Raw genomic sequence first — 12,079 nt, forward strand, 5'->3', positions numbered from 1 at the left:
AATTACTACTAACTAGGCACTAATTCATGAATTCCACTGAAACACTGCAGCCTGTGCATGTCGGAGACACTTCTGTCAGAGTCAGGTCCTAACCAAGCTGTCTGGTGTGTGTAGAGGTCTGTGTGCTTTAACGGTAGCAAACCGGTGTTGTTTTTTAAGAGATGAACTGTCTGTCCTATCTAATAAAGGCTTGAAAAACTGCCAAAAAATAATCTTTAAAAAAAAAATACATGATGCAATGTTGTACACGATATTACCTAGCAGCAGGAAAATCAGTTATAATAAGCACCATTTCAATCAACTATTACAGTAAAGTACCGTTTACATATTCAATACTAATGAATATATAATAATGTTATAATAATATGACACTATAATATAATTATTATCCGTTCTTTACCTATCAAATCTCGCCTACTACTCTTATTTTATTATCTTTATTGTCACCAACAAATTGTACATGTGTGCTTGGTGACTCTGCATGAGTGCTTTTGATAAAATGTTTATCAGTCCAACACCTGAGTAGAAATCAGTTAGTCACTGACAGCCATACTTTAATGTTAGTAGAGCAGAACGTTCTGTTCACAGGTAAAACCCCCGCACAGGAAGTGTAACCCCATTGTGAACAGGTGAGTGGGCAGCTGTCATCATCAGACAGGTAGCTGAGTTAAGGAGTGGCCCTGGCTGCTTGCGTCACAGCTCATAAGTTAATAATCCCTGCAGGTATTTCCGCTCAGGCCTCGGCCCACTCACAATGAGGCGTGGGAGGTGGGAGGAGCGAGCCTACTCACTGCAGGAATTGTGGAGGAGTTTAACTCTGCGTGAGTGTCACACAGGAAACTGATAAGAGGAATTTTACTGAATGCACTGCTGCTCTAAATTCCGTTTTTTTCCACTTCAGCCTGTCCTGTCGCTGTAGAAGTTGAAAAAATGAATATCTCTCCAGGGAATATTAAACATGTCATCAGCTTTTCTTGTTAATGGCTCTTTTGCTATGATTTAGGGACTTTTTATTGAGTTTGAATATTGTTTGATATAAAATTAAGAACAAATGCTGTTGACTGCTAAAAAGGAATTTACACAAACAAAAGAGGATTGTTTTCTTGTTTAGAAGAGAATTAATTCTTTGAAAGAGTAAATGGGAGTGTTTGTGGGGGGCTCTACTCGATCTTGTGATTTCAGGAATAGAACACAACAGGGAAGAAGAGGTGCTAAAGCCAGAGATACTCTCAAACCACCATGTGTTTTCAATCTCAGCCCTTTGGCTCCCTCCACTCTCTGCTCCCAAATGCTCCAGAAAATAATCCTACAGTGTTTTTTTCCCTAGTTTGCTGGAAATGACCTAACTACTGCCAGGAAGAGGAATGTGAAGCATTCCCTGGAGCTGTGTGTGACGTCAGAGCGCTGAGGAGGCCTCTGCGCTTCCGCCAGCCTGGATATTCCAGAGTACACTCAACCTAAACTCCCAACAGCTGGAGTCAACTGCTGCCTCGCTCCAACTCCAAAACAATCCTGAAAACACACGCCCCTCTCTCTTAGCCTCCGCCCTGCTCTCACATCTGGGCCTTTGCTGCTTATTATTGTGAGCTGAGGACAGTACTTTTTTATACTAAAAGAATGCTTTCTACAGAAATCATATTAAACTTTTTTATTATGTTTGATGTATAGATTCACATGTTGTATTCTATCAGTGTGCCTCCACAGCATTATTTTTATGAGGTCCTGTTTTTTTGTCCTGCACATAGTGAATCAGTCTTGTATTGTGTATCTGTGTATTTCTTTTGATCACCTGCCAAGAGATGATGACGTAAAAATTAAAAAACAGGGAAGTGCATGAAAAAGTTTCACTGATCAGTATAATAGGTCTTCACAGAAAAGTGTCACCCTACCTGTCATCAACACTAGTTTAGACGACGGAGTTGTAACATAAAACCTAGAGTTGAAACAACTCATCTATTAGAGGATGGACTGAAAAATGAATCAGCAGTTAGAATTGCTAAATCACTGGGTCGTTTTTTTTCAGTCAATGGGTCCTTTTGTCTTTCACTGCTTTCAGAGACATTTTAAAGACCTAACGATTAATCAAGTATTTAATCAGCTGATTCAATGATAATGATAATAATCATTAATTGCGGTACTAATTCTTATAACAGCTTGCAATTCATCTTGAATTGCAGAAAAATCCTCTCAGGTGACGAATGATCCTTATTACTTACAAAGTTTTCTGCAGCTGCTGCTTAACGACTGTCACTTACAGACCCTGCAAACTGCCCTGCAGCACCAGATATCCAAATCAAAGTGCATGCACACTGCAGCTGAATGTGAATTTAATTTAAATAAGCCCTCCAGACACATTTTAAGATGGGAAAATGCTCTGCTTTGAATAACAAATGGTGTCTGACATCATTTTTCCTGCAAATGGTTAAATGAACAACTTAAGATCCATCATCTGTGCATAAATACAAATAATACTAATTTTAAAATGTTAAAGACTGAACATCAACATGCCTGCTACTTCACTAAAAAGTCCAGTCTCAGTGTAGGTCTAGTGGAAGTTTCAAGTTTCCTCTACACACTTGTGTAAGTTGCATACTGGATCCAGCATTGGCTCCACACTAGTTGTAATAAATAATATGCTGCTCTAATGTTCATGTGTTTATGTTTTAAAGGTTAGCACCGAGAAACGTTGCTCCTTTCGGCAGATGAAGGTAACTTCTTCTAGTGTCAAACTCTGAACATATATTATTCTGCACGGTGAAGCTCAAACATCCAAGTGAAGTTACAATAAGCAAAACACATTTTGGCATGGAGGGGACTTTAAAAGTTGACGTGTACTGCGTCCTCTCACCATGGCGGGTATATGTGGATGATATCTCTGGGTCCAAGAATCAGCTGGGCTGCAGTCTCTTTGTTGAACAGCACCAGAATATGTGCTATTTCCTCAGAGAGAGGGTTACTATGTTGGTGGCCCTCTCCGGGACGCTGGTGCTGCTCACAGTGCGCTAGTTGCATGCTGCACTCCTCCTGAACCTCCAGCACCTCCAGCACCAGCACGCCAGGCCTGTCCACTGGAGAGCAGAGAAACAACAACACAGATGTTTAGAGTGTGTGTGTCTGTTTCAGTGTGCGTGCGCGTAAAGATTGTACTCGTGCTCTCACGGACTCTTGCTCTCTGTGGAACTCATTATACGTTATGCGAGTGATTCACTTTTAGCATCAGGACAATTCGCACTGCATAACTGTAAAGCTGTTAGTGACTCGGTCTGAGTTGGATATGAAGCGCAATGAATCCCACTGGGCGTGAAAATGTTTGGAATTTGACCACGATGCTGACTGTTTTTGGCCCTAGCAATAAAGCTGACAGAGATAACTAAGAAGAACAAATAGAGATAATGCCCTGAAGGTGTAAATCAAACTGAGACAGGAGAGCAACTTGGCTGCATGTAAAGTTTGTGTATAAACTTGATTGCATTGAATTGGGAAAATTGCAGCCTGAGAGCTTACAGTCGATGCAGTTCAGTGTGTAATTTAACAATCCCTGAAAGTGGCTAGAGGGAGAATTTTAATAAGACGAGTGTAAATCATATAAAAAGCAGCGCGAAAAAGTTTAATATGCTTTTGTCCAAACATGAATTCAAAGTGCTTCGTTGGTGCTCTGTACGTTTAAGTCCCAGATTAAAAAATAATCAGAATAAACTAAACAACTCGATTAAAGCAGTGTCAGGAGAATAATATAGGATATTATATTAATATTTTTTGTGTTTGTGAAGGCTTTTATATTAACATTTAACTTATGTTCCACAAAACGTTTTTGCTGGGCTATGTAAGTACTTAAAATAATAATGTCATTGAGTAGGTAACATTAGTTGTGTTTAGCAGCTAAAATGACTTTTGAAGCAGTTACATTTCATGTGAAAGAAGGATATATTAAAGGTTGCTTCATAAATTTGTATAATTGAATTTGTGCTCATGTAATAATGGGATGATGATTTTGACACAGTTCAACTACTTCTTTAAAATTAAGATTTCTTCATTTACATGTCACTAAATGGAACTAAATAACAAAAACAACAATGAAACATACGGCAACTAAAAGAGCTATTGGCCAAATTGTTATATTCAACATTGGTGTTGGCCCAGAATTTTACAATCGGTGCATCCTTTGTTGTTATTTTTAAGAAATAAAAAAAACTCTGCTGAAAAGGTTAAATTATACTCTCTGCATGCCATCTAACTCAGTTGTCACTGCACAAAACACTGTTGATTGGATCTTTAAAAATGAGGTCAATATGACCCTCCAGAATTTAAGCCTCTGTTTAACCCGTTTATACATTACGCTAATCAAATCGATCAATCTACTGACTGCGACCTCTAGGTAGCATCAGGTGGGAGTTTTCTTTTTCCACAATCAACTGCCACTGCTTGTGTCCTATAGTAAGGAGATACTTTACAACGATCACAAGTGGTTTGTTACACCACAGAAAGGAAAAAAGAACTAGGCAAGCAGTTTCCTGTCACCTACATATTGAGTTAACAGTTCAGAGCCACAGTGATAAACCTACAGCCGGCATTTCCTCAGCGTGGCCTCTCCATATAACATATGCCTGCTTAGAGACGGGCCTCATCCCACTCACAAATCAAAGCTCATCGTTGCAAGTGAATGGTGACTCAGAGGTTAACACCAAGCATCCTGGGTGTCACTGTGTAGAAAACAGTATGTTTGTGTGGGTCACCTGTTGCTGTTTTGGTGTCAGAGATGGACTGGTGCCTCCAGAAGCTAACAGCTGATCTCTGTCTGCACTGGAGCCGATTCAGCCTCTCAGCAAGACCTCCGCTGTGCAACAAACACACACAGAGAGGTATAATAGATGACGTTACTTGATAAACTCACACTGCACAGGCAGCTTGAACAAAAGCAAGTGCAAAGTTGTTCATGTCAAAGGAAAATCTTTTCTGAAGCAAAAGACTTGCTGTCAAAGTCTACAGATCTGTCAGATTTGGTGGGCTTGGAGATGGCAATGACATTTAGACACCAGGTGTCTCTTTCATCATCACTTCTGCCGTGGAAACATACGTATTGTTCCTTTGTTTGCTCTTATTTTGAGGCAATACACTGTGACAAACTATTACTTCATGCGTCTTACAATTTAGTGACATTTCATAATTTATAAAAAGGGACATAGGTGAATATAATTCTTATTTCCATACATGTATTTGTATATACTGATGTTAACCGCGCCTTATTTTGAAAAGGGGGCGTTGTCACAAGTGTATCCTGGGCCATTTCAATGCATTTACCATAAAAATACAGGTAAAACTTTTACTGATTTTTCTAAACAAACAGCTTCAATATCTGCAGCACTGCAGAACACCCTGTTTTGTTGTTAATTTAGGGATTTCCTTTAGTAGATCTTGGTGTTATGTTATCTTATGTTGTCCAGTAGCAGTGACATATTGACCAAATTGACCTTATGAACCTGGCCACATGATTTGGCCATTGAGACAGCCGATTGGGTAGACTTAATGGTAGTTTGTTATATAAGTTTGGTTTCTCTGAAGTAAATTTGAATAATTAAAAAATAGTCTGGCCTATCTAGGCCCCTTGCCCACGTGGGGCCCCTAGGATACAGCCTAGGTCAGCCTGTGCATTAATCCACGCCTGAAACTCGGCCTTCATTTTCATCACTACACACCTGTAAAGTTTTGCACGTTTGCAAGGCTGTCACAATGACAAAATCTGTCCACAGCAGCTGGTAATTACGTGTAAATACCATCAGTTAGATTCAGTCAGTCATAGCGGTCCTCTGACTCAGTTCTCAGCACTATAACAATCCCTCATGTTACCTCATGTTCCAAACCCTGTAGTATGCAGATTTGAATTGGGGGGGTGGGGGTACGCAACACTAGTGTTGGACGGGCAATCAGTAGCAACAGATACTCTTAGTTAAGGTATCACAATCTGTATGACAAGACAAAAAGCTAAATTGGTGCATCCCTAGTGTTTTAAAAGCGAGAACAACATTCAAACCTTTGGAATTTCCTTTTCTTTTTGGCGGAGTCTTCGGGAGTCTTGGACTGTCTAGTGGACTGCACTTTCTGAGGCGTCTGCAGCATCGCCTGAGCAGATCTGACCCAGTCACTGATTGACCTCTTGCTGCTCTCCCCAGTATGAAGAGGAGAGTCCAGTCTGCTCGAGGTCACTGTGCCGTCAATATTCTCCCCGTCAGACACGTAGCCTGAGATCTCTAGCTCTGTCATCTAGGGATAAAGCGATAATAATGTATTAATGAACTTAAAAAATAATTTTTAAATATGGAAAATAATTGTTAAATAGCAGATAAAATACTACTATATATCGGCATATGTTAGGTTTTTGAAATGGCCTCAGGCTTCAGTAAATTCATAATGCGCCATTAAAGATGAAATAAAATCATAAATCAATCATACAGAGGGCTGATATGGTACAATGATACACTGTCAGGGTGATTAATCTACAAGATATGGTAACAGAAGAATCTTTTTTTTTTTTGCTGTATCACTGCTCAATACACCTGCGGGGATCAGTTCTCATGGAAAAATACACAAGTAACCTGAGTTCCTGTCATGTGCAGACAAGACCAGCATACCAGGCTCTGTCAGCCAACGAGCTCTCTTATTTGAATCAACTTGACCCTGCTAGGCGGAGTGCCAGCACACGTCACACTCCAACCAGCTACAGAGAGAAAGGAACACTATGTTCCTGGCTCCAGCTCAAAAATGTTTTCACCCGGCACTGAAAGCATTGTAAGTACACAGCTCTGCACAGCCTCATCCACTCGCATGTTTTCCTGGACAAACAGTAGTAAAAAGACGTTTATAGTCCTGCTCTGTTGACATGGCCCTGATCGAGCAAAAAGCCCTCATGTGGTGGAGGTTGTTGAACCTTTAGGTAGCTGATGTAAGCGGGCTGGGACACGCAAGCTTCATCTGGGAAGTGGCCATCCTCTTCGGCTTCAAGATGCAAAGTCGCCCTCACAGCTCCGCCTATCCACTTTCAGTGCTAGTACAATAACACAAATATCTGGCACTCATACGTCGGGTGAGTCAGCCGTACATCTATCTGGAGTAATAAGCTTTGACTTGGACTGTGATCCTCTCTTCTGTAGCCTGTTAGATCCGGTTTGTTTTAAGATTGCCAGTTTATAAGCAAGCATTCCCGGCAGCAAAGAAATTCAAACTAGGTTGTTCCATTTTGCTGTTCTAATTAAATCAAAATCGACCACAGTGATCATCAACTGGTGGCCTGCGAACCACAAACAGCCGCCAAAGCCTTTCCAATCTTAACTCTTAGAGAATCGCAGGACCACCAGCTGGCAATAAGAGGCTGTAGCTGGAGTGAAGATACTGGTATTATATGAAACTAAACAACCTAAGGTATCTATTGATTAGCAGTTTTTGTCATGTAGTACAAATGTGTTATTTATTTCCCCCTTTTTTAAATTAATGAAAAAGATCCTATTCTGGGGGTGCCCGGTGGATCAGCCTCATATACAGTGTACAGAGGCTTAAAGTCCCCGCCACAGCGGCCCGGGTTCGATTCCGACCTGTGGCCCTTTGCTGCATGTCGCCCCCTCTATCTCCCTTTTCCTTTCAACCTCCAGCTGTACTATGAAAATAAAATAAAAATATCCTATTCTTTATGCAAAGTACTTCTTTTTCTTTATGCCATGGTATTGAAGTGATTAAATGTTTTATCGTAGTATTATATCGAAGTTTAAAATTCTGGTATCAGTCCTTAAACAGTGTTGAATTGCATAAATGAGCTGGGACTCATGTGGATCATTGCAGCCCAATTGTATTGATGTGTGATGATGTTAGTCCTCACAGTAGCACTTTCAGTGTAGTAAGACCATTTTTGTCACTGTATAAAATGACATGTTGTGACCTCTAAGATAATCACAGCCTCATCAAACAACAGCTTAAAGAGATGTTTTTTGGGATTATGTGCACACTGCTTTAGGTTGATAAAAATAACATTAATTTAGTAAGTTAAGTGAAAACATTAAACAATTAAGCCTAAAGGAATAAAAAATGGTTTATCTGAACGTATGCAAAGTCTGCTTAGAAAACTTCTGGCCCTTTCCCCTGGAAATGTATTAACAAATACTAGATACCTCCATGCTATTCCCATTATTGAATATGCACCAGTGATAAGCACCTAAAGTGTCAAAAATACAACATGCATAAATTTCAGTACAACCATATTTGAAAAAATAGGACCCTTGAGAGTCTTTCTGGTTGGCCTCTGACCACAAGCCTCCTGTTAGGTGATCTTAAGTCTTGTTTGACCTCAGAGAGCTGATAGCAGCAAATTAAACTGTGACAAGAGGAAGTAGCTGGGTCTGTGGGGAAGATGTTAATCTTTCTACAGGCTTCCTCTCAACATACAGCCCGTAAAAACTCAGAGCTCCAATACAAGATACTGGTTACTTAAACCCTTCTTGAGTTTATTAAGCAGGCACTATATTGTACAGTACTGTGTTGATTCAATTGATCACTGGCTTCATGGACATTTTCTAAAACCGCTATCTACACAACCGCATCACCTCAGTAATTTGGCCACATCTGGCTGATCAATTACATGTTAATGTTTGATACAACGACTACACATACACACACGACGCTGTGTGTGGCCTTTAACCTGAGCACAAAACCTTCACCACACCTTGTACATTCTCTCAATGCCAACCCTTCCTTTAACAAACACTGCTCCTGAATTACTTCTGAGCGGGAACAGCCAATCCTCCACAGCATACAGAGGGACCCACAAAAGATTGACGATGATAACACATACAGTATATACAGTATTTGTCTAAAGGAATAGCATGAAGTGTGTTCAGTAAACCTGAGTGTCTGCAACAAATTACCTGGCAAATATTTTCATCGTCCATTATCTGCTGATTATTTTCTGGACCGATATTAAGAAAGTAGTGAAAAATAACCATCATAATTTCTCTGAGCCGAAGCTAACGTCATGGAATGACTTGTTTCGTCTTAAAAACAGTCCAACAACCCAAGAAATATTCAATTCCCTACAATGTAACACAAAAAAGCAGTAAATCCCCTCATTTAAGAAGCTGGATTTATCAAATATTTTGCATTTGTGCTTAAAAAAAGACTTAATAGTCAACAAAAGCCAATGAATTTTCTGTCTATCAACAAATAAACTGATTTCCATGAATAACACTATTAAAATTGAATATATTCTGTATGTATTCTTTACCCAGCTTAGTTTCAGAGGATCAAAGGCAAATATTGTCTAATATTTGCTTTAAATCAGTGAATAAATGGCAGTTTCTCCCTTCACACACAGTGCTTTATTGCTACCTCAGCTTGCACCTCGCAGTGAACTTTGACAGTTTGGATAATAACCTTTCCTGATCCTAGTACGAGCACAATGCAATGCTGGTTTGAGCCTGTCAAGCCCTCTCAGGACCTGGGAACATGACTGCAATACTCCACCTAGTGGTACATGTGCTGGAAAATTGGGTCTATGTAAATCATAAATAAGTCATTAGAGTGTGGTCCATACCTAGTCTGTAAAGTGTCCTGAGCTAACTTTTGTTATGATTTGGCACTATAAATAAAATTGAATTAAAAATTTAATTGAATTAAACATAAAATCAAATAATACATAAAAATAAGTAAAACAATACTGATACAAGGGCTTAAAATAAAAACAAGATAACACAAGTATTTGTTTACATTATACTGAATAATATGCATTTTTGCCATGTAAGCCAAAACTGATAGCAAAGCTCATCAGATTTGCCAACACTTTTGGCCCTACTTCTAGGATAACTGCATGCACTTTTAATTAGCAACACTGGACTCAAAAACGTATGTAGAGTTTAAGTTGTTGTGTGGCGCCATCTAGTGTTCACTGAAACACATAACACCATTGAGAAAATGTGTTATAACTGTGGTTCACTTACATTTGTAGGTTTAAGAGGTAAATCTTCTGGCTTGTCATCAAAGGACTCTGATTCGCAGTCAGAGATTTGTTGCCCACTGTCCTTTTCAACATCAGATTCATCCAGATCACTGTCTGTGTCAATAATGGGAAGGTCATCTAAAGAAAGAAATGAGGAAAACAATGGGTATTAGTTTGACAAATTACTCAAGGTCTACTTAATAGCATCTATGTGGTTTTCAATTAGTGAAGTGAAATTGCTCAAGAAACCAAAGTTCCCTACCATTTTCATGTCTGTATGCTAAATATGAAGCTGCAGCCGGTAAGCTTAGCTTAACACAGAGACTGGGAACATGAGGAAGCAGCCAGTCTGGCTCTGTGCAAAGTTGTGGTTTTTTACAGGGGATTATGTGTGGGACTAGCGATATCAATCTTCTGCAAGAACGCGAAGAAGCATATTTCCCAAAATGTTCAAATATTATTTTAGGATTATGCACCAGTCTATATAAGTCTTATAAACTGTGTAGTATGCGACTTAAAACAAAGATCAGCTTTGAACCGCACAGGTAGAACAGTTGAAAATGTCCCTTCAACGTCTCAGTAAGCCACAACAGACATAATTTACCTTTATCAGTGTTGAGCATCCGCAGCGCTCTTGTGTAAGACTGAATAGGAGCTTTGGGTCTCCCTGGTCTCTGAGGACATTGCTGATGAGACACTACTCTGGCGACATGCTGCTCCTGGGTCTCAGAGTGTTCACTGTCACTGGAGCTCCACGCAATGTGCACTGGGTCTTCATTACAGTTAACAGCACTGGTCTGCACTGGGCACAAGAGAAAGAGAAAATGAGCTGTCTGTGAAATTTTAACAATTAAAACCAAAGACATATCCACTGAGTGGACATCCAAACTTAATTAAGCACTCCCCTACCCCGTCCTCCACTGTCTAAATTAAGAATAGGATAAATCAAGGGTGGATACTGTTTGAAATCAAACTTGATCCCTTACTTATAAGCAAGTTTTTCTACAAAAATATATGTTTATCAAAAGAAAGAAGACAACTCAAACATGAACTGCTGTCTAAACAAAAGCAGCTGTATGACATGTGTCCCTCATAAAACAGCATTTAAATCGGATCACATCCAATGCCAGCTTTCATTAACCTGACTCCTCTCGCCAGATTCATTTTGTTCCGCCTTGCTTCCGCCTTGACTCCGCCTAGCTCTACTCAACCATCTGGGATTGCTCTATAGGAAAATTATTTCAGGTGGTCAAGCCAATCCGGACCACCGGGCGGGGTTTTATAGATGTGACGTAGCGGAAAAGCGACTGTTGTGATTCAGAGAACAATGGCAGCTTGCATCGAGGAAGCAGACGTCAACATCGATGATGCGATTTCATCCGTGTTGTCCAAGCTAGCAAATATTTCTTCTTTAAAAAAACAGCAGAGACCGGCTGAGAAGGCTTTTGTTGGTGGAAACGATGTTTTCGCCCTTCTCTGTCCCAGGTTTGGCTTTTCCCTGCATCGCTCTCATCAGCGTCACAGGTTGGTTTCGATGCGAGTGGTTGAAGTAGCTCGTCAATAAAGATGAGGGACAAGTGGTTTAGCCAATCATATGCAAGGATTTTTGATAAGGCCCAGACTCCTGAAATCACTTTGCCATGAAGCGATCCCAGGTTGATGAGTGAAGCAAGGCGGAACGAAATTCATCTGGCGAGAGTCAGGATAAGCTTTCACTAATTAAACACTAAATTTAAAAAATGATCAAAAAAGTTTGATACTCAGCCTTAGTAGAAATCGACCATTCAGTCCAAACATGCATTAAATAGAATGTATTTTTATAAAAAGCGTGGACCTTATAATTATAATAACAAAAATTGTGGATCATGAGTGAATATACTGAAAAAGCCCACAGTATGTTACAGTGATGATAAAATATAAATATATATTGCACAATAGTATATTAGCAAATAGAATTAGACTACAGAACAACTTACCTAAAGCAGGGGACTGCACCAACTTTCTTATGTCAGAGAGTTTCCTTCCTGATGACTTGAGGTTCTGCAACAAAAACACCATCAAAAATGTTAGAGCAACAGGGGGATAGCCTATTGCATAAGAGTTGGG

General features: G+C 39.7%; 1 protein-coding gene across 1 annotated transcript in view; it reads right to left on the reverse strand.

The window, feature by feature from the left end:
* Window positions 1-12,079, reverse strand: part of spidr (scaffold protein involved in DNA repair) — a 35,881-nt gene that overhangs the window by 22,073 nt on the left and 1,729 nt on the right. The window contains exons 3-8 of the mRNA XM_083928363.1: window positions 11,950-12,013; window positions 10,578-10,775; window positions 9,975-10,111; window positions 6,029-6,258; window positions 4,734-4,834; window positions 2,849-3,068 (exon numbers count right to left, since the gene is read on the reverse strand). Of these exons, the coding sequence (XP_083784489.1) occupies window positions 2,849-3,068; window positions 4,734-4,834; window positions 6,029-6,258; window positions 9,975-10,111; window positions 10,578-10,775; window positions 11,950-12,013 (950 nt within the window). The remainder of the gene's footprint in view (window positions 1-2,848; window positions 3,069-4,733; window positions 4,835-6,028; window positions 6,259-9,974; window positions 10,112-10,577; window positions 10,776-11,949; window positions 12,014-12,079) is intronic.

This window comes from Echiichthys vipera (genome assembly GCF_963691815.1).
Source record: "Echiichthys vipera genome assembly, chromosome: 15".
NCBI lineage: Eukaryota > Metazoa > Chordata > Actinopteri > Perciformes > Trachinidae > Echiichthys > Echiichthys vipera.